At 34.6% G+C, this 25,384-nt stretch overlaps 1 protein-coding gene across 1 annotated transcript in view; it reads left to right on the top strand.

Moving 5' to 3' along the window:
* Positions 1 to 309: 309 nt before the first annotated feature.
* The window catches only part of LOC107657487 (slit homolog 1 protein-like), a 47,014-nt gene continuing 21,939 nt past the window's right edge, over positions 310 to 25,384 (top strand). The window contains exons 1-21 of the mRNA XM_016445592.1: positions 310 to 352; positions 926 to 997; positions 2,361 to 2,432; positions 9,539 to 9,610; positions 9,740 to 9,811; positions 9,925 to 9,996; positions 10,108 to 10,271; positions 11,868 to 12,012; positions 12,295 to 12,366; positions 12,596 to 12,667; positions 14,665 to 14,736; positions 14,895 to 15,038; positions 15,117 to 15,280; positions 16,996 to 17,022; positions 17,167 to 17,311; positions 17,702 to 17,776; positions 17,893 to 18,036; positions 22,609 to 22,752; positions 22,854 to 23,020; positions 24,314 to 24,452; positions 24,548 to 24,616. Coding sequence (XP_016301078.1) covers positions 933 to 997; positions 2,361 to 2,432; positions 9,539 to 9,610; positions 9,740 to 9,811; positions 9,925 to 9,996; positions 10,108 to 10,271; positions 11,868 to 12,012; positions 12,295 to 12,366; positions 12,596 to 12,667; positions 14,665 to 14,736; positions 14,895 to 15,038; positions 15,117 to 15,280; positions 16,996 to 17,022; positions 17,167 to 17,311; positions 17,702 to 17,776; positions 17,893 to 18,036; positions 22,609 to 22,752; positions 22,854 to 23,020; positions 24,314 to 24,452; positions 24,548 to 24,616 — 2,096 coding nt within the window. The 5' untranslated portion in view covers positions 310 to 352; positions 926 to 932. The remainder of the gene's footprint in view (positions 353 to 925; positions 998 to 2,360; positions 2,433 to 9,538; positions 9,611 to 9,739; positions 9,812 to 9,924; positions 9,997 to 10,107; positions 10,272 to 11,867; positions 12,013 to 12,294; positions 12,367 to 12,595; positions 12,668 to 14,664; positions 14,737 to 14,894; positions 15,039 to 15,116; positions 15,281 to 16,995; positions 17,023 to 17,166; positions 17,312 to 17,701; positions 17,777 to 17,892; positions 18,037 to 22,608; positions 22,753 to 22,853; positions 23,021 to 24,313; positions 24,453 to 24,547; positions 24,617 to 25,384) is intronic.

Below are 25,384 nucleotides of genomic sequence, written 5' to 3'. Positions count from 1 at the left end.
AGAGATTCAGACATTTAAATACACATTTATATATGCCACGACAACAGCCAGGAAGCAGACAAGAGCATATTTTAGCATGTAAACAACAATTAACAAGCAAACAGTTTTATTGTGTTTTAACTACAGTTTGTATGCTGCTAGAGGTTGGAATGTGTGGCCGTTCTTCGTTGCTGGGTGTGTCCATATTTTACCCAGCACTGGGTTGTATTTAACCCAGCATTTTTTAGAGTGTAATATTTAATTAGTAACTACCATTTCCGCTTTCTTCTTGCTTTTAAAGGGACTTGAACTCAAACAACATCACACATATTGGCAAGGATGACTTCGCTGGCCTGAAGCACCTCCGAATTTTGTGAGTTTTATTCATTTATTTCTTCACATCAATCTTATGTTTGTTGTATTTTGTAATCTAGAGAGATTCAGACATTTAAATACACATTTATATATGCCACGACAACAGCCAGGAAGCAGACAAGAGCATATTTTAGCATGTAAACAACAATTAACAAGCAAACAGTTTTATTGTGTTTTAACTACAGTTTGTATGCTGCTAGAGGTTGGAATGTGTGGCCGTTCTTCACACTCGCTATTCTCCACTTTGTGTTGAATGCTGGTTTCTTTTTAACTTTCACTGTGCATTACTCTGCTGTTGCATCATTTAAATTTAAAATACGTAAACTGAATTATCAGAAATCTACACTTATTTAAGCCTCACTTTGTCCACCTCTTTTATACCCATTAATGCATTTTTTCCCTCTTACCATCTCATATTTCTTCTCTGTCCAACCCACAGTAAATATTAATGTGTTTAAAAAATATATGAATAAATAATATAATATAATATAATATAATATATTCTCCACTTTGTGTTGAATGCTGGTTTCTTTTTAACTTTCACTGTGCATTACTCTATCAATCTATACAGGCACCTCATGGATAACCAGATCGTCACTATTGACAGAGGAGCCTTCAATGATCTGAAGGAGTTGGACAGACTGTGAGTTTAGAGATACATATTAATTCTTTCTATTATACAGTATTCTGTTTCAAATGCTTTAACCCTATAAAACCTGACATATGAAATGTTAGTCAAAAAAATCTGCTTTTTTGAAATGGAACAGTTTATTGAACCTTTAGACAAAATCTAAAAACAGAAGTCTCTCTATCTCTGTCTCTATATATCACAATGGGTAACAGGGTTGAAAATATCTTAATTAAGCTAGTTTGAGCCAAATGTTGTCTTGTAGTTTACCATAAATTAAGAAAATATTTGTTAGGTACTTTTCTTAAATAACTTCACAATAAGAATTACTATGGTAACAGGGTTGACTAAAATTTGTGTAACTAATTAGAAACGGGCACAAAATTATTTCCTTGAAAGCTACAGCATGTTGGGACAGTTAGAAAGTATATCATATTTGATGGATCAGGCTTTTATGGCTCATATTTTATGATATGAGAATATGGAGCTCATATTCGAGGAGCAAAAACCTCAGTTTTTATTCAGAGGCTCAAACTGAGCAAAAATATGCAATTTGGTGCAGATGCTGATATTTATATGGACAAAAAGTAAGATGAAATTCTGATAGCTTGTAATGTAATTCAGTGAGGTCTCGACATATCATTATAGAAATGCATAAAATGCATGTAAATATCTGTCTAAGATGACTTAGTTGCATATTAAAAATGATACAGTAGGATTTATAGGGTTAATATAATATTTAAAGCATTTAACCCTCTGGTTCTGTTGAAATTGACTGCATTCTTAATATCTGGGTTCCCAGAGTCCCCAAAGCTGGATGTGTAAAATTAATCATAGTCATTTTGGAATTAACCTTCACTTTCCCTTTTACATGTTTTTAATATGTTCCTGTAACCTAATAAAAAAAATCCAGATTTCACAAATGAATATTGGACGATTTAGCACTTTGCCTGGAATACAATATAGTAACATAGTTTTTCTTTGGGATCAATTTGACTTTTCAAATTAATTGCATTTATTCATGTTTTATATAATTTTCCTAAATTGGGTTTCCTGAGCCGTATGTCTATGTACTCAGGCATATCAGCTGAATGGTCAACAGGGTTGAAAATATCTAAATTAAGCTAGTTTGAGTCCAATTGTTGCTTGGCTTGTGGTTTACCACAAATTAAGAAAATGTTAGAATTTTAATAACTTTACAATAGCAATCGTTTTGGTAACAGGGTTGACAAATACAGGCAAAATTACAGTTTGTGTAACTAGCTAGAAACTGGCACAAAAAAAATTTATTTAAAAACTATAGCATGTAGGGACAAATTAGTAAGTAATCTTCAAACTGGGTTGAATTGTGAGCCATATGTCTTTGTGCTTCCCGCAGGCGTCTCAACCGAAACCGTCTCCAGCAACTCCCAGAGCTCCTGTTCCTGAAAAATCCCGCTCTCTCCAGACTGTGAGTGACTGCTTCCTTATCAGAAACATCAGGAAATGCTTGTTGAGATGAAACCACCCATTCTCAGGCAAAAACATCACAATAACATTAGCATCTGGCTAATTTGACTAGTTTCTACCAATGAATTTGTTCTAAAACACCTTGCGTAGTGACTTCCTAAACCATCACATCTTAATAAGTGCTTAGGTTAGTTAGCTGTGGATAGATGAAGAGTTTTTAGCACCAAGAACATGTATTGTTGGTAAACTCTGGCCTGTCAGGGGCAGTCTGGGAAAAAAAAAACTGTCATTGGGTATTTTTGTGTGCTTTTCATTTATTATGCTATGCTTGTTCACGTATCCCATTGTTAGCTTCGCTAACATGCTCACAAACGCAATTGGAATCAGCCTTTCTGAAAAAGAAAAACACTGTAGTATACTTTAAAAAAAGCACTAATTATGGAATCAACATTACATTCATGCGAACTGAATATGTTTTCAGACACTTAATTGCATGCTAATTACAGTTTATAAACATCTTTATAGGCATTTTTATAAATATATTGTCTTGAAAATATGACAGTAAACATTAGCGTCTGGCTAATTTGCCTAGCTTCTACCAATGAATTTGCATCAAAACACCTTTGATGTGCTTGTGTAGTGTCTTCCTGGACATTCACATGTCTATAAGAGCTTAGGTTAGTTAGCTGTGGTTAGTCAAAGAGTTTTTATCGTTGAATACTGATACAGTTAGTAAAGTCTGCGCTGTCGGGGGCAGTGGGTCAAAAAGGAAACTATGTAGGAATGTGTGGGAGTACGGAAAGAGGCATAATGGGTGCGAACAAATAGTTAAGGACAGCTGTGTTTGCTTGTTATTTGGTTGTTTGTTCATGCCATTTCACACATTGTCTCATTAGCGAGTTGCCATATGGATGTGGTGCGTTCAGTCAATCTGCCTGCGAACACCCCCAACCACCCACACATGCCTTTAGGGAAAGATGTCTGCTATTATAAATGAAATTCATAAGGTCTTTTTCCTTCAGAGACACTCATTTTGGTAACCTCAGGAATATTGGTTTATGATAATGTGGGTCATGTGGGTTCCTTTCTTGCTCTTTGTTTGAATTTTGTGGCGAACCATTAAACAAAGCAAGATCTAGTTCATTAAAACATGTAATAGTCTCCTAATACTCGAAGATTCATTAGGCTAGCTTTGTTAATTGGCACCATGGTGGCGTTCTCCATGCACAATTAATTAACACATTTAATTAAGAGAGGAAATAAGAGAGGTGATTGCTAATTATGATTGGTATGTAGATTTTTCCTCAACTCTGTCACTGTGGGTAGCAAAAATGTTCATTTGCTCTAACCGGGTGAGAACTCAGCTAAGAATGTGTATGTTACGAACCAATGACAGAAAAGACTAATTATTCTTCAGCGTTCACGCTATTCCCATCTCTTCTCTCCAGGAACGTTTAGAAATTTATTTCATTTGACAGGATACTGTAGCGTGAATAGCTTCGTTCCAAAACCTAGACAGCTGCCTTTAAAGACAGCATTTTATTGACTATAAGTGCACTCCTAATGCGAAGTCTGTTCTGAATCGTAGGAACCAATGTGTTCTAAGAAATCTCATTTAGGACAAAATCATAAATATCACCATTCTTTGTAAGTAAGAAAATCCCATAAATGTATTGCAACAAGCTCAGTCCAACAAAAATACAAGATAGCGGATGAAAATGCGGGAAAATGTCCATTATAAATATAGTTATAGCTCGTTCAGTACATTTATGTATTGATAAAAAGTAGTTGACTGTTTTTAGCAATATTTTTTGTGTGCTATGTTTATGATGTTGTGTTCATTAGTGTATCCCATTGTTAGCTTAGCAAACATGTTAATACCGAACTCAGTTGGAATCAACTTGTGAAAAAGTTAACTTTAACATACTATTTAAAAGAGTAATTACTATGAAAATAATATACTTTAAAAGAATATATTTAAGTGTGAAATGAATAAGAGAGGAAATAAGAGAGGTGATTGCTAATTATGATTGGTATGTAGATTTTTCCTCAACTCTGTCACTGTGGGTAGCAAAAATGTTCATTTGCTCTAACCGGGTGAGAACTCAGCTAAGAATGTGTATGTTACGAACCAATGACAGAAAAGACTAATTATTCTTCAGCGTTCACGCTATTCCCATCTCTTCTCTCCAGGAACGTTTAGAAATTTATTTCATTTGACAGGATACTGTAGCGTGAATAGCTTCGTTCCAAAACCTAGACAGCTGCCTTTAAAGACAGCATTTTATTGACTATAAGTGCACTCCTAATGCGAAGTCTGTTCTGAATCGTAGGAACCAATGTGTTCTAAGAAATCTCATTTAGGACAAAATCATAAATATCACCATTCTTTGTAAGTAAGAAAATCCCATAAATGTATTGCAACAAGCTCAGTCCAACAAAAATACAAGATAGCGGATGAAAATGCGGGAAAATGTCCATTATAAATATAGTTATAGCTCGTTCAGTACATTTATGTATTGATAAAAAGTAGTTGACTGTTTTTAGCAATATTTTTTGTGTGCTATGTTTATGATGTTGTGTTCATTAGTGTATCCCATTGTTAGCTTAGCAAACATGTTAATACCGAACTCAGTTGGAATCAACTTGTGAAAAAGTTCACTTTAACATACTATTTAAAAGAGTAATTATTATGAAAATAATATACTTTAAAAGAATATATTTAAGTGTGAAATGAATGTAATGTTTTCAGACACTTTGCATTTTAACTGCAATTAAATGAAAATGTATTGTAGTTTAAAAGTATGTGCAATAACTTTAGAGTGCTTTTTTGATCCACTTATATTGGATTTAGGCAAATTTTTTTACGTACAGTAATTTCATTATTATCTCATGCTTTTATTATCTTTGAAATATGCCATTCAAAGCTTTTCTCTCAAGCATTGAATTTAAACTAAAATATACTTTAATGTAAATTATATTGAAACGCATACTTGTGTATATAAATATGTATGTATAAATATATTATGCTAGAGGAGTTTTGCACTTTACAACTTGCAAAGATCTGTTACTTGTTGCTTTAAAAATGTTGCTGGTCTTAAAGGAGTCATTGCACTGAATGATTCTTCTACATGGTAAAAAAAAAGAAGGTAATTTTACAACAGCGCAAAGCCAATTTTCATGTACTTTCAAGAACTTTTCTTTGGAAGCTTTTCTTGAAAAATTATGCAGTAATGACACAATGAACCACTTCTTACAGTTCACTGGCCGGTCACACAAAATGTGCTTGAGTTAGACGTTTGTCTAGTTGTAGCGCAAGTGGTGACGTGAGGAATTATGACAGTCTATATAATTATTGAAAATTAATGCATGCCTGAGGTGTAGAGTTCATGTTTCTGTAAGTACCTTGAAGACACTTAGGCTAGCATGCTAATCAGCTAGCAATATGCTAAGCTGTTGCTCTGAGTGTTTATCTTAAAAAACATAAGCTAATTCAAAAATAGCAAATAAGAAATTTAAAGATCTGTAGCTTTGGTTAGCTACAATATGTGTAACAATTTAAAAGGAGGCGCAATGATGGATACACATCAGATTTTTTTTCAGTCTCTTCATTCTTTCAGCCATTTTCTCTCTATTTACTGTTTCTTCACTGTCTTTGAGCTTCTGATGAATGAGTTTTGCCTTTGCTAACATTTAATATCCCTAAGCAAACAGTACGTCAAACACAAAAAGACGAATGTAAGAAAGACGACGGCTAACAAAAGGAAACCAGTGTGGCTAGTCGCAGTCTCTCAGATCCCACAACTTGTTGCTCATTTTTTCCCACTCAGGCCTCTATTGTCCTCTTCTTCTTGCCCTCTTTCAAGGGTTTTCAAATAAAAGATCTGGAGTGTAATATTTGCAGAGGTCGAGCAGTCTTACTAGCCGTGCTGTTTGCCTTCACCTCTGGATGTCAGCCAGGTTGGGACCGCAGCGAATGCAAACTGAACATCATTGGCAAACAGCTTTGATTAAAGGGGGTTACCAGGAAACCCTGCACTCACACTGAGAGCACTGGAGGCTCTTCTTCCCAGAGTTTAGGAGGTTGTTTCTGGTTTCCCTTAGTTTTTCTTAAAGATGAATCTGATTGCAGAGTATGTTTAAATCACTTTGATGTGATTAAGAATTGGCCGTGTTGCATGTAAATAATGGAAACCTGCATTGCATCATCATGATACTTATTAAGTTAAACACAAACAACGACACTTGTGAAGTAATGTTGATTACCACAAAAATAAATTAGACTCATTCAATGTTTGCTATAAACAAAGCAAATATCAAGGTTGTGGGGGGGGGGGGAACTTGGAAGAAACAATGGAAGTGAATGAGGCCAATTTTTGGAGGAGCAAAAATGTGAAACTTTCATTAACTAGTATGTTAAAACTTCTGGATTATTTGAGCTTTAAAGTCGATCTAGTAATTTTTACAGTCATTTTAGGGCTACCATGGCAACAAAGTTGTAAAATTTTATATAAGTTTATACAGAAAAGGTTAGTAAGCCATATTTCCATGCTAAAGTTGTGTTAACCCATATTGTTTATATCTATTGGTTATGATATTGAAACACTATTTTAACATGAACAAATTGGCCTCATTCACTTCCATTGTAAGTGTCTCATTGTAACCCAAATTTGTTTAGAAAACAATGTTTAGAAAATGTTGGCATTTTAACAACCAGATGAACTCAACTGAACACTTATCTAACCCAGAGGAAGGTTTTGTTGCGCTGAGGATGCAATTGATACATACAGTACAAATGGAGAGCAACTTCACTCCTGAATCCAATGAGAAATGTTGAGTTCATATTCATACAGTATCTCTGACTTTGGTGCATTAATACGTGAGATTGCTGGGGTCTTTTTCTCAGATGATTACCTGAGTGGACCTGTAACCTGTGACCAGCATTCACAGGTAATAAGTGGTTAAGTAGAAAATAACATGTGGGAATGACAGGCAATGAAACCTGATTGCTCTCTAGAGCAGAAATTATTGCTTACATTTACATGAGTGTCAAATTAATCTAATTAACTCTAGAACGGAGTATATATGTGGGTCAAATATGAGCAATTTATTTTATAATAAATAATGCAAGTGTAAAACAAAATTTTTTTGTGAGCATTTTCTTAAAGGGGTCATCGGATGCAAAATTCACTTTTCAAGTTGTTTGCACTAACATTGAGAAATTTTAACCAAAGTATGTTATAGACTTTTAATTAAGACCCTAAAGAATCATATCAACTTGTGCAAAATGAACATTCGATGACCCCTTTAATTGAAATATGATATCATGATGCTTAACTAATATCAAATTTATTACATATATTAGATGAAAAATGAATGAAAAAATGAAGTGTGGAATGCATTAAATAACATAGAAAATGTATTTTATTTTGATCTACATATGCATCCAATGAATAATGATACAAACTAAGATCAAAGACTTAAATGAACAGTTTCTGGAATGTGAGGTGGAAAAGACCTCTTTGTCCATATTTGCACTGAAAAACACAAGAAGAAATTGAACGCACAGTCTATTTTAGACCCACATTCACATTGCAGAGTTAAACAGCTGGAGGTTTTGTGTTCAATTATATACTCCTGTAGACTCCTTAGTATTTGTTTAAAAAATATTCAGCATTTTCTCACTCCATTTCACACTTGATTAGATTTCTTATTATGTGTCTGATTTATTGTACTGGCTCAGTGGCCTGACTTCTACTGGAAATAGTGCCTTAGCAAATGCCACGAATGATACAGCTAATGCTCAGCGTCTGCGGTTAGCTTTTAGCTTTTTACTGCATTTTACTCCGTAAACAAAGAAAATGAGCTTTAATTTGCTGTACTCTTTGTTCGTCCTGAAGGAACATAAAAGGCCTCTATCAAACGGCGACTGTAGCTTGAACCAATTGCGGGGAACTTAACAACAGTTTGCAATTGCTGCCAAAATCACATGCATTAGGAAAAGGTCACCGATGGCTTTCACATGGAGAGAAAACAGATGAAATGACATTTAGGAATCCAGATGTTCTTTTATTAAATGTCAATTTCCTGCAGAACAAATTGTCAAATTGTGTTCAGATTTGCCAAGATTGACTAGATATGAGCTACCAAAGGAATAGTTAATCAAAATAATGTCCTCACCCTCAGGCCAACAAAGATGTTGCAAATGAGTTTGTTTTTTCATCAGATTTGGAGAAATGTAGCATTACATCACTGTCTCAACAATGGACGCTCTGCAGTGAATGGGTGCCGTCAGAATGAGAGCCCAAACAGCTGATAAAAACATCACAGTAATCCACAAGTAATCCACAGCACTCCAGTCCATCAGTTAATGTCTGGAGAAGCCAAAAACGGCATGTTTGTAAGAAACAAATCCATCATTAAGATGTTTTAACATCTTAAAACCATTGCTTCCAGCTGAAACACGAGTCCTCTATTTATAATATTGCTTCCTCCAGTGAAAACGTCTTCTGGTATGAATTAGGTGTGAAATATGCCCAGATTAAGCATCGTTTACAAGTGAAAACAGTCCAAAACTGTTCCAAACAAGTGTGTTGTATTTTGATGTGATAGACAACAGGAGATGGGTTTTTTCACTGGAGGAAGCGTTATTATGGATTACGGACTCATATTTTGGCCAGATGTGACGGTTTGAAATGAAAAACATCCCAATGATGGACCTGTTTCCACAAACAAGCAAGCAGCTTTTCTCTTCTCAAGACATTGGAGTGGTGTGGATTACTTGTGGATTATTGTGATGTTTTTATCAGCTGTTTGGACTCTCACTCTGACGGCACCCATTCACTGCAGAGCATCCATTGCTGAGACACTGATGCAATGCTACATTTCTCCAAATCTGATGAAGAAACAAACTCATCTACATCTTGGATGTGCTGAGGGTGAGTAAATTTTTAGGTAAATTAAAATAGCAATAAAAGTTGCGTCTTGTCTTGGTCATTTTATTTATTTTTTTGATGTTTTCTAACCTAAACGTGCGTTTCAGTTCTATTTTGCATGAATAATTATTGATTTAATTCAAGTAGACCTTTTACAAACTCTTTTAAATAGGGACTTAAGTGAAAATGCCATCCAGATGATACCAAGACGAGCATTTAGAGGAGCCACAGACATCAAGAACCTGTGAGTTAAAATTCACACAGCTTTATTCATCTATAAATGTTCCTTTTAAGTCCCCAATAAAATGATTTAAACGTAAGCTTTAAATTGATCCAAATGTCTAGTGTGCCATTGTGTTTGTGTTGATCTCAGACAGCTGGATAAGAACCACATCAGGTGCATTGAGGACGGAGCGTTTCGTGCCATGAGAGTCCTGGAGGTCCTGTATGTACTGACTTTATGTGCTACGGAGAAAGAAAATTAGTCATTGTTTTCAGATTATATACAGTATATATGGATTATATATTCTTTATAAGCTCTTTAATTCTCCTCCATAGTACACTAAACAACAACAATATCAGCACCATCCCCATTTCCAGCTTTAACCACATGCCCAAGTTACGTACCTTGTGAGTCCAGAGCTCTTTTTCCGCACTTCTCCTCACACAGAAGTATGAGAATTGACAATAGTGATGCTTGCAAAGTCCGTCTTCAGCAGCTATGTGCTGTTGTTTTCCTAGCCGGCTGCACTCTAACAGTCTGTGGTGTGACTGTCATTTGTCATGGCTGTCTCCGTGGCTCAGACAGAGAGCGACGCTGGGACTCTACACTCAGTGCAGTGCACCACCCAACCTACACGGCCTCAACCTGGCCGAACTGCAGAAGAAAGACTTCACATGCTCCGGTAAATCTGGCCTCTTGGGATACGGGCTGTAGTTTTGGCTGTTCGATTTTTGGGGGGGGGGGGTTAATTTTTATGACCATTTTTAAATAAAAAATGTCGTTATACTTTTATTTAAAAAATAATAATTACAGTTTTTCAACTTTTTACCTTTTGATAAATAGTACGAAAGTCAAATTATGTTTCTTTGTGTGCTAATTTCTATTATATAAGTGTTAAAAAAAACGAATCACATATTTAAACACTTATTAAATTATGATTAAAAACAGATTAAAAGATTCAACTTTTAATATTACTTTTTTGATATATAGTATGACAGTCACATTTTGTTTCTTCAACTTTTATGTTTAAGGGGTTAATTTTTATTAAAAACTTTTTAAAAACTAAAATCCTACGAAGGTCATGTTAACAGTGCCTTGAAAACGTTTTATCTTAACTGGAATTGATTTTGTTACAGCCCCAAACTTAGACTATGAAAATACATCCTAAAAATATTATTCTATTTTTATTATTGTAATCTCAAGGCAGTGTAAAACAATCATAAACCATTTCGACACTTATTGTGTGAAAGTCATGTATCATTTTGTTATCAGTTTTGCTGTTTGTAAAAGAATGTTTATAAAACGGAGAGTTCCAGTGCTTGATTCTGATTGGTTGAGCCGTTCGAAGCTGTTGTAAATTACTCTACAAACACACACCTTTGTTTACTTCTGTGTGTTGCTCGGCAACCACTTTGTTGGAACCACAACTGTTTCTGAGGAACTACATTGTTTGGTGGAAGAATACTGTTTTTATTAATATCATTACACTTTATTTGCTCTGTTTTATTTTGTGAAACTTTACTACGTATATGGAATAACCGTTTTATAAAAGCAATAAGCCCCGTGAAGCTGTGGTTTACAGTGAATTTATAACAGCTAAGGGGCGTTGTTAGGCACGGCGCGAGGCGGAGGCTTCTTGGGGCTTATTGCTTTATTTTCAAATGTCAGCGTACTTCACTCTTAAAAATAAAGGTGCTTCACGATGCCATAGAAGAACCTTTTTGTCTAAATGGTTCCATAAAGAACCTTTAACATCTGAAGAACCTTTCTGTTTCACAAAAGGTTCTTTGTGTTGAAAGAAGTTTCTTCAGATGATAAAAAGGTAAGAAAGCGATGGTTCTTTAGAGAACCTTTGACTGAATGGTTCTTTGTGGAACCAAAAATGGTTCTTCTATGGCATCGCTGTGAAGAACCTTTTAAGCTCCTTTATTTTTAAGAGTGTTGTTTACCATGGAGGCTAGAGAATATTATTATTATGGTGTATTATTTTCTAATTAAGCTGTAATTTTACACAAAAACATTCACAAAAGTTATTATGTAATTGGTGTGTTTTGGATAAATAAACTGTGAAATTAGTCTCAGAAGAGGCAAAAATGTAATTTCCACGACAGATTACATGAAGATTTGAAATGTGAATTTTTATTTAGAAAAAAAAAAAAACACTGTTCCAAAGTCCCCAAAACTGAAAAAACATCCAGACCGATATCAAGCAAACATGAAACCAATCAACTGCATGCTTAAGACTAATATATCTATAATGTTTCCTTCTTTTCCTGAGGTGTTTTTGATTCCGGTCCTCAGCCCTGTGGTCTTGCGTCTGGTTCCTGTCCGCCGATGTGCACATGTACGGACAATATCGTGGACTGCAGAGGAAAAGGTCTGACGGCGATTCCAGCCAACATGCCTGAAGGCATGACTGAGATGTGAGTGTGTTATTTACTTATTTAAGACTAGCTCAGCTTTAACATTGTTTTTGACCCCTTGTGAAAAATAAGTGCACTTTACATTTCCCCTTGACTCTTGACCTTCACATCTGGTGGGTTTTACCCTTTTTTGACCCGCATTGGTGCAATCGACCGTTTGACTAGTGCTAAAGGTCGTGCCCTTCACAGCGTAGTAGCCATGATAATGAGGGAACCAAGGAGATGCTAGTAGAGCTAACCATCCACCCTTGACATGTAGTTCTCTGCTTTTCTGTCTGTCAGACGATTGGAGCAGAACGGTATAAAGTCTGTTCCTCCGGGAGCGTTCGCCTCCTACAAGAGACTGCGTAGAATGTGAGTGATTACAGTTATATAAACTACAGTTTGAACGATGACATAAATTAGATTCATTAGTTCACATACATTTATGAAAATCACTCTACATGCAGTTTTTGCGCAACATGTCATTGTTAATTAAAGAATGATTGGAATAGATTCATTCGGGATCTGCTGCGTTTGTTTTTCTTTATATTTATCGCCATTATATTTCACATGTTTCATAATTCTTTCTTTTACTGCACAGTGATTTGAGTAATAACCAAATATCTGAAATCGCCCCTGATGCCTTTCACGGCCTGCGCTCACTCAACTCACTGTAAGTGTGCATTTAAAATTCATTCACTCTTACTGTGTCTGTTTTACAGAGTTACATGCTAGAAAATAAAGGGATGGAAAAAAAAAACCTTTAAACATCATAAACATATTTCCAAAAAAATCAAATATATGATATGATATATGATATTATATTATGTTATGTTATGTTATTTTACCAAAAATATTTTATCATATAAAAATATGTATTTCTTAATGATTTGATATCCATTTATTTTAAGTTGAATGATTTTGAATGCATAAACAAACAACATATATTATATTATATTATTATATTGGATGCATTGATGCATTACATTGATCAAAAATGACAGTAAGTTCAAATAACTTTTTATTATATATATAATATTTTTATTATATATTTTATATTATATATCATTATATATAACTTTTTCTTTTCAAATATATATGGTGATTTCTTAAAAAATATGAAGCAGCACAAATATATTGATAATAATAATAAATGAAGCAGCACAAATATATTGATAATAATAATAAATGTTTCTTCAGCAGCAAATCAGCATATTAGAATGATTTCTGAAGATCATGTGACACTGAAGACTGGAGTAATCATGCTGAAAATACAGCTTTGATCACAGGAATAAATTATGTTTTACAAAATATTCAAATAGAGCATAGTTGTTTTTAATTGCAATAATATTTCACAATATTACAGTTTTTACTGTATTTTAAATTATACAAATGCAGTCTTGGTGAGCAGAAGAGACTTCTTTCAAAAACAAACAAAAATCTTACCTTGCTTAATATGATATGATATATGATATGAAATGATACGATACGATACGATACGATATATAGTTTTGGCAATTCAGGTGTTTCACTATAGCATGCTAAAAAAACTAAACAAACAAACAAAAATCTCTCAGGCCTTCAAAAGGTTTTGAAACCCTGTAGAGCCACATGCAATTTCAAACAGGCTGTATGTCAGAAAGCTGAAGCACAACTAGAAATGGACCTAGCAAGAAAATGACCTGAAAAACTCAAAACAATCTGTTTTTTTTTTGATAGAGCAAATCAGAAAGCTATATGCAATGACCAAGTCATAAACTCATAAAAATGCTGCAGAGGGTCTCATAAAGCCCACAGACATCATACAAAAAAAATGATTCTGCAACAGAAATGTTGATGTAGACATTACTGCTAATGCTCCTTCATACAACACCGACCTACAAGAAAAATGTTTTTTTTTTTTGGTTTAAAGAATTGGTGAGTTGTTTAACCAACTCATTACAGTCCGACATGTGCAAAAGATTTGGTTCTGTGAGTCACTGACGTGTTGACTTGAGAACCACATGGACAGATTCAATCTCATTAGCGAATGAAACATTCAGACTGGTTTTGTGAACTGATTCACTAAAAAAATAATTCATGAATGAGATGCTAATTACATTGAAGGAGGAATTTATGTAGTTCAACAAAGTCATTAGTATTAATTTAGTAATGACTGATTCATGAATGAATTGTTCTATCGAGTCATATCTTTTCAGTCAAACAGTTGAACCAGTTCACAAACTCAGTCTGAACGATTCATTCCCAAATCAATTTTTGGTTCAAGGAATCTGTGAGTTGTTAAACGGATTCATTACAAGTCGGACATGTCCAAAATGTTTTGGTTCTATTAGTCGCTGATTTGTGAAATGCTTAAATCATACTGTTTTTGTGAAACGGTTCAACTGATTCATTAAAAAGAGAAGGCATTGCTTATAAATTGAACTTACTGCTAGTACTGAAGAAGGAAGTTATATCTAAAGATCAGAGACTTGGGGATGTGCTCTTATGACTTCAGCTAATAAAATGTAAAATCCTAAAATTAATAAAGATTCATAAAATGTAAAAATAATCTAGTTAAACCCATTTGTATTTAAATGTATGTGTAACCTTGTGTCTGAATGGTGAAATCCGCATGCTGAAACTGTTTATCAGCACCATTGTATCTCATAATTGTGTTTTGTTTTACAGGGTTCTTTATGGAAATAAGATTACAGATCTGCCTCGAGGTGTTTTTGACGGATTGAGTGCATTAGAGTTACTGTAAGTACAGAAAAGCCTATGTCAATGTAAAATTACCACCCACATGAAAAATGTCACAATGGCATTGCTTAATGGTCCGTGAATAAAGTAGGACATTGAAACAGCATCATCCAGACAGTCATAGTAATGTCTGAGCGGCCTGTCTTTCTCTCTTTCAGACTATTGAATGCCAATAAAATCCACTGTGTTCACGTTAACGTCTTCCATGACCTTGAGAACCTATCACTATTGTCCCTGTATGACAATAAGATCCAGACTCTAGCCAAAGGCACATTTACTCCGCTGAAATCCATCCAGACCCTGTAAGAGACGTTATATAACGAACAATTGATATGGGCACTTACTGTAATCAAGATGTTTCATTGTTGACTTTCTTTCAGTCACTTAGCTCAGAACCCCTTCGTCTGTGATTGTGGTTTGAAGTGGCTGGCGGACTTTTTGCGCTCCAACCCGATTGAGACCAGCGGCACACGATGCTCCAGTCCTCGACGGCTCGCCAACAAACGCATCAGTCAGATCAAGAGCAAGAAGTTCCGCTGTTCAGGTAGAATAAACGAACACACTGTGCAGTTATTTACAAAGAATTTATAAATAATTGCATACATTTATTTATTTATTCATTTAAAAGTACGCACATAACTTTTAATTGGGAAGTTTGTTTGAAATTCCAGGTAAGTGCGCAGACAGTTATTGTTTCTCCAAGCAACACATTAGAAGGTGTTTGTAAATGAATCAAATCAGTTGAGTGAATAATTTAATGATTTTCTCATAAAGGCAGTCACTTGTTTCATTCCTGAATAAATCAAATGTTTTTGAACAAGTCAGTTAAATGAATGATTCAGTGACTTGCTTACATAGATAGTCACTGGTTTCATTCCTGAATGAATCAGTGTCTTCGACTAAATCGGTCGAGTGAATGATTTAACGATTTACTCATAAAGCTAGTCACTGGTTTCATTCCTGAATGAATCTGTGATGTTGAACAAATCATTTGGATAAATTATTGATTTGCTCTTCCAGACAGTTACTTGTTTAGATTCTGAATGAATCAGTGTTGGTACAAATTGGCTGAATGAATGATTCAGCGACTTAATCATATTGGCAGTCATTTGTTTCATTCCTGAATGAATCAGTGTTGTTGAACAAATTGTTTGTGTCAATGATTTAATCATTCACTTCACTTAATGATTTAATGTTTCATTTCTGAATGAATAGATTTTTTTAACAAAACATTAAAATGCCATTTGTGTAGTTCCTGAATAAAACAGGGCTGCTGAACTAATTGGTTAAGTGAATGATTTAATGACTCGCTTATAAAGAGTCACTTGTTTCGTTCCATAAATTAATCAGTGTTTATGAACAAATCAGTTGAAAGAAGGCTTCAGTGACTCACTCATATAGACAGTCACTCATTCACATAGAGTTAATCAGGGGCCAGTTGCATAAACTTAGCCACCATGCTAAGACTGTGTGTTAAGAATTAGTTTGACCAACTAGCAGTTGCCAAGGGGTAATCAGTCTTAATTTTCCAATACAAATGAGACCAATCTACCTTTTCATAAATGAATTTAAAAGGTTATGACCAGTCTTGAAGAAAAAAAAATTAGATGACTAACTTTTTAAGACTAGTCTAAAAAGTTTATGCAACCAGCCCAAGTATTACTGAACAAATCAGTGACGGAATGGTTTAATGATTTGCTCATAAAGACAGCCACTTGTTTAGCTCCTGAATTAATCAGTATTTCTGGACTAATTGGTTGAATGAATAATTAAATTACTCACTAATATAGGCAGTTACTTGTTTCTTTCCCGAATTTATCAGTGTTGTTGAACAAATCATTTGAAATAATTATTTAGTGGCTCACTCATATAGACAATTACTAATTTCGTTCCTGAGTGAATCAGTTTTATTGAACAAATTGGTTGAGTGAATAATTTCATGATTCACCCATAAAACAGTGACTTGTTTTGTTTCTGATTTAATGTTTTTGTCTAAATCAGTTGAATGAATGACATTTACTCACTTATAGTCAGGTACATGCTACCACCTACTGGCATAAATGTGTAACCTGCATAAAGAGTGACTAAACATCACTCAACCAATGGGATTCAAAGAAACAGTTGTATAAATGCCAGTATATTCAAGAAAAATCTTTATTTGTCTAGTTTTAAGTCTCAAATTTAGATCTTTGCTGGGTTCATGTATATCTACACTCCATAGCAGCTGTATTTTCTGTTTTCTTGCATGTGTTGCCATAGCAGCCAAGGAACAGTACCACATCCCAGGTAAGTTGTTTATGTCTGTTAAGTATCTCATTGAACCTGGTTTTGTATATGACTAAAAATAATATATGTGATGCAAACTGAATAATGGCCTACTTTCCTTTGAATAACAGTGGTTCTCTGAAAGCATCTTTATATTTGTCTCAGGTGCAGAGGACACACGTTTGAATAAGGACTGTAACAGCAAGCCTGTATGTCCACCCAAATGCCGCTGTGAAGCTACTGTGGTGGATTGTTCAAATTTACGGATGACCAAGTTTCCAGAGCACCTTCCGCTTTCTACAGCTGAACTGTAAGAGAATACATAATTAAAACAGAACAATTACAATATGGCTCTGTTCCAAAATATAGTGAGCTGCCTGTGTAGGGAGTATTTTAAGGCATCATGTCTGTGCACTCAATATGAAGAATGTTTCTTAAAGTAGACTGCATAATTGTGCTGCCTTCTTTGTGATAATTTCTTTCGGCTATTTCTCTATGTGAAAAGTCAATCCCAGAATGCTTTGCGACAAACTCCATCCAAGGATGGCGGATGAAGCAACCAAAATGTTGACAATTCTTTTAGTTTCGTTTTTTTTTTTTTTGATAAAAATAGTTTTCGTGCTGCTTATAGTATTATAGTAGCACATTGTTAGCTTAGCAACATGCTAACTCTATGTTTATTTCATTGTCTTTATTTCAGACGGCTCAATAACAATGACTTGTCCATCCTGGAGGCAACAGGACTCTTTCGGTCCCTCACACATCTTAAGAAAATGTGAGATTGACATTTATGTTCTACATAATATAATGAAACAATGTCAAAATACACTGTATTACTTACTGTTGAACTGAACTGGACAATAAATCAGTTTTGGTGCGTTTCTCTCACAGAAACCTTAGCAACAATAAAATCACTGAGATTGAGGATGAAGCTTTTGATGGCGCATCGTCTGTGGTTGAACTTCACCTCACTGCCAACCACCTGGTGTCTGTACGTGGAGGAATGTTCCGGGGAATGGACGGATTACGCATACTGCAAGTGTCCTTTTCGCTATCATTTCTGCCACAGCATTTCTGAGAAGCATGCTTGTAGTATAACTAGTTGTGGTTTACATAATTAAAACAGCTTCAAGCTTTTTTTTTAAGGATGGAATGGTAGTGTAATAGTAGTATGACTGATTGACTGATAGGATTACTGATTTATTGGTTTGTTGGTTGATTAATAGATTGGTTGGTTAACTGATTGATTGGTAGTATGAGTGATTGACTGATAGGATGACTGATTGGTTGGTTGGTCGATTAACAGAATGGTTGGTTGACTGATTAGTTGGTTGGATGACTGACCGATTGGTTGTTTGATAGATTGGTTGGTTGACTGATTGATAAGTCAGTTAACTGATTGCTAGTATAAGTGACTGATAGGATGACTGATTGACTGGTTGGTTGGTTGGTTGTTTAATAGAGTGGTTGGTTGATAGTTGGTTAACTGATTGCTAGTATGAGTGACTGATAGGATGACTGATTGATTGGTTGGTTGATTAACAGATTGGTTGGTTGACTGATTGATTGATTGGATGACTGACTGGTTGGTTAATGGATTGGTTGGTTGGTTGAGTGATTGATTCATTCTAATTCAAGTTTATTTGTATTGCGCTTTTCATAATACAAATCGTTGCAAAGCAGCTTTACAGAAAATTTAAGTTTCTATTTTAAAGTTTCTACATTATATTTAGTAGTAGCTTATCAATGGTGACTGTTAAGTTGATGTCCATATGGCAGAAATGTACAGTAAAATCCATGCAGTTAGTTAATGACATGTAATCAAACAGACAGTGAACACTATTTACTGCAATAGTTATATGTTGTGATTAAACTTATAGCAACATTTAGTAGTTTTGTATGTTGTTTTGGGGTTGGCATCATCTGAGGTCCTCTGGGGGGTTGGCATCATCTCTTCTCAGGTGTTCGGTAATCTCAGATATATATTAAGGGTTGGTCATCTACATTTTTTTTTCATTTTAACACACTCTGTTAGCTTAGATAATTTAGAAGTTTCATCTGGTCTAGTTGAAATATATAGTTGAGTAGTATCAGTTTAACAATGGAAACTAATCCTGTATTTTCTAATAATATTACCTAATGGACAACATGTATATTGAAAATAGCAGTGGGCCTAGGACAGATCCTTGCGGCACTCCATACTTTACTGGTGATCATTGAGATGATTCCCCGTTTAAATAGACAAAGTGGTATCGATCGGACAGGTAGGATCTAAACCATCTTAAAGCCTGCTCCCGTGTAGTTTTGCATTCGATCTATGAGTATGTCATGATCTATAGTGTTGAAAGCAGCATTAAGATCAAGTAAAGCTTGCAATGAGATGCAGCCTTGATCTGACGCAAGAAGCAAGTCATTTGTAATTTTAACAAGTGCTGTTTCTGTGCTATGATGGGGCCTTCTTCATAGATATAATTTTTTTGCAGGAAGGAGCACAATTGAGCAAACACAACTTTTTCTAAAATTTTAAACATAAACGGAAGATTTGAAATGGGTCTGTAATTTGCCAGTTCACTAGGATCTAGTTGTGGTTTCTTAATAAGAGGCTTAATAACCGCCAGCTTGAATGGTTTTGGGATGTGACCTAGAGATAGCGACGAGTTAATAATATAGAGAAGCGGTTCTTCTGCTACGGGTAACAACTCTTTCAGTTATTTAGTGGGTACAGGATCTAATAAACATGTTGTTGGTTTAGATGCAATGATATGTTTATTTAGCACTTCTTGTCCTATAGTTGTAAAGCACTGCAGTTTTTCTTTGGGTGTGATGAATGAAACTGAATTACAAGATGCTGTAGACTCTACATTTGTTATTGTATTTCTGATGCTATCTATTTTATCAGCGAAGAAATTCATAAAGTCATTATTATTAAACTGTGAGGGAATATTTAGTTCTGGTGAAGTCTGATTATTTGTTAATCTAGCCACTGTGCTAAATAAAAACTTTGGATTGCTTTGGTTATTTTCTAATAGTTTGCAGATATGCTCGGCCCTGGCAGCTTTTAGAGCCTGTCTATAGCTGGACATTTTTCCACGCAATTCTATAAACTTCCAAGTTAGTTTTTCTCCATTTGCACTCAAGATTACGAGTTTCTTTCTTGAGAGAATGGATATTACTGTTGTATCATGGTGCAGTACATTTTTCTCTAACCTTTTTTAATTTAATGGGGGCAACAGCTTAGAAGATAGTACCCCTATTGCTAGTCATCTCGTCTAGTTCATGTGTATTTACGGGTACACAGAGCAGTTGAGATAAATCAGGCAGGTTATTCGTGAATCTATCTTTGGTGGTTGGAACAATAGTTCTACCCGGACGATAATATATAGATAATATATATATAACATATAGTTAATATCAGTAATACGCAGCATGCACGATACAAGGTAGTGGTCAGTAACAACATCACTTTGAGGTACAATACCTATATCAGTAAGATCATTTTTAAATCTAGCATATGATTAAAACGATGAGTGGGCCCGGTGATGTTTTGCTTGACTCCAAAAGAGTTTATTAAGTCTGTAAACGCAAGTCCTAACGCATCATTTGTATTATCAACGTGAATGTTAAAATCTCCGACAATTAGCGCTTTATCAACAGTAACCAATAGGTCTGAGAGAAAATCTGCAAATTCTTTTAGGAAATCTGTATACAGCCCTGGCAGTCTATACACAGTAGCCAGAGCAAGAGATAGGAGAGATTTCTTTTGCATCTGACAGTGTAACATTAAGCAGAAGTATTTTGAATGAGTTAAACCTGTATCCTGTTTTCTGAGTAACATTGAGAATATATTACTATATATTGTTGCAACATCTCCACCACGACCAGTCTGACGGGGCTCATGGTTATAAAAGTAGCTTGGTGGAGTAGACTCATTTAGACCAATATAATCATTTGATTTGAGCCAGGTTTCAGTCAAGCAGAGTACATCAAAACTATTATCTGTGATCATTTTATTTACAATAACTGCTTTGGGTGCGAGGGATCTAATGTTTTGGAGCCCAAGCTTTAAAAATTGTTTTTGTTCATTTTGCATTTTTCCGGTTTAATCACAATCAGATTTTTACTAGATCCTGCATTAAATTTATATTTTGACCTCAAGTGGGTAGTGATTTAAGTGGCTAGAACAAAAGTCATCACAGTTATTTGAGAATTGGCTTACTAGTCATATGGAGTGTAGCGTCCTGGAGATGTTGTCTGATAGGAGCTCCGCTCCGACTCTGCTGGGGTGCAGGCCATCAGCTCAAAAAAGCCTAGGACGCTCCCAGAAAAGATTCCAATTATTAACAAAGATCAGTTTCTGTTCTTTACACCATGACATGATTAGTTGGTTGACTGATTGATTGGTTGGTTGGATGACTGATTGATTGATAGTATGAGTGATTGATAGGACGACTAATTGGTTGGTTGATTAACAGATTAGTTGGTTGACTGACTGATAGGCTGATTGCATGACTCATTGGTTGTTTAATAGATTGGTTGGTTGACCGATTGATTAGTTGGTTGGATGACTGATTGATTGTTTGATTAGTTGGTTAACTGATTGACTGGTAGTATGAGTGATTGATAGGATGACTGTTTAGTTGGTTGGTTGGTTGATAAACAGATTAGTTGGTTGACTGATTGACTGGTAGTATGAGTGATTGATAGGATGACTGTTTAGTTGGTTGGTTGGTTGATTAACAGATTAGTTGGTTGACTGACTGATAGGTTGGTTGGATGACTCATTGGTTGTTTAATAGATTGGTTGGTTGACCGATTGATTAGTTGGTTGGATGACTGATTGATTGGTAGTATGAGTGATTGATAGAATGACTGATTGGTTGGTTGATAAACGTATTAGTTGGTTGACTGATTGATTGGCTGGTTGGATGACTGATTGACTGGTAGTATGAGTGATTGGCTGATAGGATGGGTGGTTAATTGGTTGGTTAAATATCAGATTGGTTGGTTGGTTGACTGATTGATTAGTTGGTGAACTGATTGATACACCAGTAGGGCTGCAAAACGATTAATGGTGATTAATCGCATTCAAAATAAAAGTTTATGTTTACATACTATATGTGTGTGTACTGTGTATATTTATTATGTATATACAAATACACACACATACATGTATATATTAAGGAAAAATATGTTAGGTTTATGTATAAAAATTTATATTTATATATAATATAAATTATACACAAGTATAAATATATAAACATACAGATATTTATATATGTGTGTGTATTTATATATACACAAAAAAATAATCACAATTAATCGTTTTGCAGCCCTTATACATCAGTAAAGCAAATACTGAAGTTTAAAAGAATGATCCATCTTTTTGTTGAGCACTGGTATTAAATGAACTCTCACAGCAGTCCAGGATGTTAGTATATCTGTAGTGAAGCTGCCCATTTATTTAAATGTATCAATATCTTTAAAATGTATCAGCGCAAGATTGTGCAAATGCATCATTACTCAAGAGCAATCAAAGCAAACTCAGCCATTTTCATTGTTCCTCACAGTCACCCTGAAGCCCTGAAACCTTGTTTCTGTCTTTGTTAGGATGCTGAGGAATAATCGCATCCGCTGCATCCACAACAGCAGCTTCTCGGGCCTGCAGAACGTACGTCTGCTCTCGCTCTACGACAACCAGCTTACCACCATCATGCCTGGAGCCTTCCACACGCTGCCAAACCTCTCCACTCTGTAAACACCTCTAGTTCTCGCTGCCTTTTATGAATGTGTCCGATCTGAATATATGCTTCCGTTAATGTTAACTCTGTTTAATCTCCACGGTCTTTTTTCAGAAACCTGCTGGCAAACCCTTTTAACTGCGATTGTCGTCTGTCCTGGTTGGGCGAGTGGCTGCGATCTCGGCAGATCGTGACGGGAAACCCTCGCTGTCAGAACCCAGCCTTCCTCAGAGAGATCCCACTGCAGGATGTGGCAAAGCCGGACTTCCTCTGTGACAAGGGTGAATGAGGCTTTCAGGTTTTTAGGTTTGAGCTGATCGTTTCACTGTCCTACATCTTCATCATTTACAAAGCCTAAACATACTTTACTCACATATGTGAACGCAGATGCCTCTAGCTACTCAAGTTTGATTTCATGTGTTTAATACTAATAATGAACTTAATACAATGAAATGAAATAAAATAAATGGTACATTAATTTCTCTATGAATACTTGAGTAATATATATACTATATGCAGAGCTCAACAGTAAGGATTTTCTGATTTGCAACATTTTCTCTGGCTCTAGAACAAAAGAGTTATCTAATTTTATTATTCACTAATAATAATATTCTTTATGTTTTATTATATTTACAAGTAATATTTAGATTTATTAGATTTCTTTTTATTTATTTGATTTATTTTACAGCTACTCTATAATGTAACTGCATAAATAAAACAGTTTTACTGAAAACCATGGTTTACGATGCAAAACATTATGGATTAGATTGTAGTTTTCAGCACATTTTTATTGATATTTTTCCAAGACTTATATTAAATCATTTATATAAGTATATAAATAATCTCACTTATGGAATCCTGTTTCCGTCATGGGATGATAAAATAAAAAAGGTAATTGTGACTTTTTTTTTTGTTTGTTTGTATGTCACAATTATGACTTGTTCTTTTAATTCTGTTTACATTGTGCAGTTCTGTTTTTGTTTCTGCCACAGAATTAAAAAGAAAAGTTAATTGTTTTTTTAATTAAATTAAAATTCAAATATTGATTTAAATTAAATTAAAATAAAATATTTGAAATTGTCATAAAATTAAAAAGAAATCGCAATTGCGAGAAAAAAAGTCAGAATTGTTGGATATAAACACAGAACTTATTTCTTGCAATTTTGAGGTTTCTCACAATCTGACTTTTTCTCTGAATTCTGAGGTTGCTTCTAAAAAGTCTGTGGTTCGTTTCTGCCACTGAATAGAAAATAAAAAAGGTAATTGCGACTTTTTTATGTCATAATTCTGACTTTTTTTCTTGCAACTGTGATTTCTTTTTAATTTTATGACACTTTCAAATATTTTATTTTAATTTAATTGTGAAAATGGACTTATGGAATTGTGTTTACATCTTGTAGATCTCAGAATTGTGAAAAAACGGTCAGAATTGCGAAATAAAAAGGTTGCAATTATCTTTTTTTTATTTTTACTGGCGTAAATCTGCTCTCTGTAAATTGTAATTGAATTGTATATTGGCTAATTATTGATCAAATGGCACGGTTTCTGTGACTGTATGTCTAATGGTATCTCAGGGCTGGTTGAAGACGACGTGAGTTGTGTGCCTAAGCCGGTGTGTCCGGAGCAGTGCACGTGTCTGGATACAGTGGTGCGCTGCAGCAACAAGCACCTGTTGGCTTTACCCCGTGGCGTCCCACGCAGTGTCACTGAACTGTGAGTCACGCACGCGGGCGGGACCGGGCTTTATGCTAATGCAGGGGTTCCTGTCTGGCTTCCTGTCGGGTGTCTGATGAACTCTGTCTCCATAGATACCTGGATGGGAATCTGTTTGTTGCGGTGCCTAAAGAGCTCTCAGCATTCAAACAGCTGCAGCTGGTGTGAGTGTCAGATCCAACATTACATTACATTCTCTTTCATTGGCATTGCTTTAATGTTTAAATGCCAACTGACCAGGGGTGCGTTTCCCAAAAGCATGGTCAGCTAACTACGGTTGTTAATTCCATTGAAAGCTATTGGTAACTATGGAACTTGTGACTAGAGTTGCTTTTGGGAAACGCACCCCTGACCGGCAAATGAATATAAATAATTGCATTGCAGGAAATAGCATAGCACATAATAATGTACAGTAATATGTTGTATACAATCTGATGATAATAATAATAATAATAATCTGTTGTTATTATTATTGTTGTTGTATCATGTTTCACTTGATAATAGGACAAAAAAAATGAAAATGATACAAATTAATACTAATATCAATAATAATAATAATAATAATAATAATAGATTGTATACAACATATATTATATTGCTTAACAACAACAACAATAATAAAAAATATTATTAATAATAATATTAGATTGTATGCAACATGTTGTTAACCAATATAATATGTTGTATACAATCTGATAATAATCTGTTATTAATGTTGTTGTATAATGTTTCACTTGATAATAATACAAAAAAATGAAAATTATAAAAATGAATACTAATATTAACAATAATTGCTAAGAAGAAATGTACTGTATGTAATAAAATGGTTGTAATAATTATTGTCACATAATATTATAATATTACTATATTTACTATATATATATATATATATATATATATATATATGTATATATATACTATAATATTACTAT

The sequence above is a fragment of the Sinocyclocheilus anshuiensis genome, unplaced genomic scaffold, assembly GCF_001515605.1.
Source record: "Sinocyclocheilus anshuiensis isolate Anshui unplaced genomic scaffold, SAMN03320099.WGS_v1.1 scaffold259, whole genome shotgun sequence".
In the NCBI taxonomy this organism is placed as follows: Eukaryota; Metazoa; Chordata; class Actinopteri; order Cypriniformes; family Cyprinidae; genus Sinocyclocheilus; species Sinocyclocheilus anshuiensis.
Note: the sequence above shows the minus strand (reverse complement) of the source record. Positions and strands in the feature narration are given on the sequence as shown.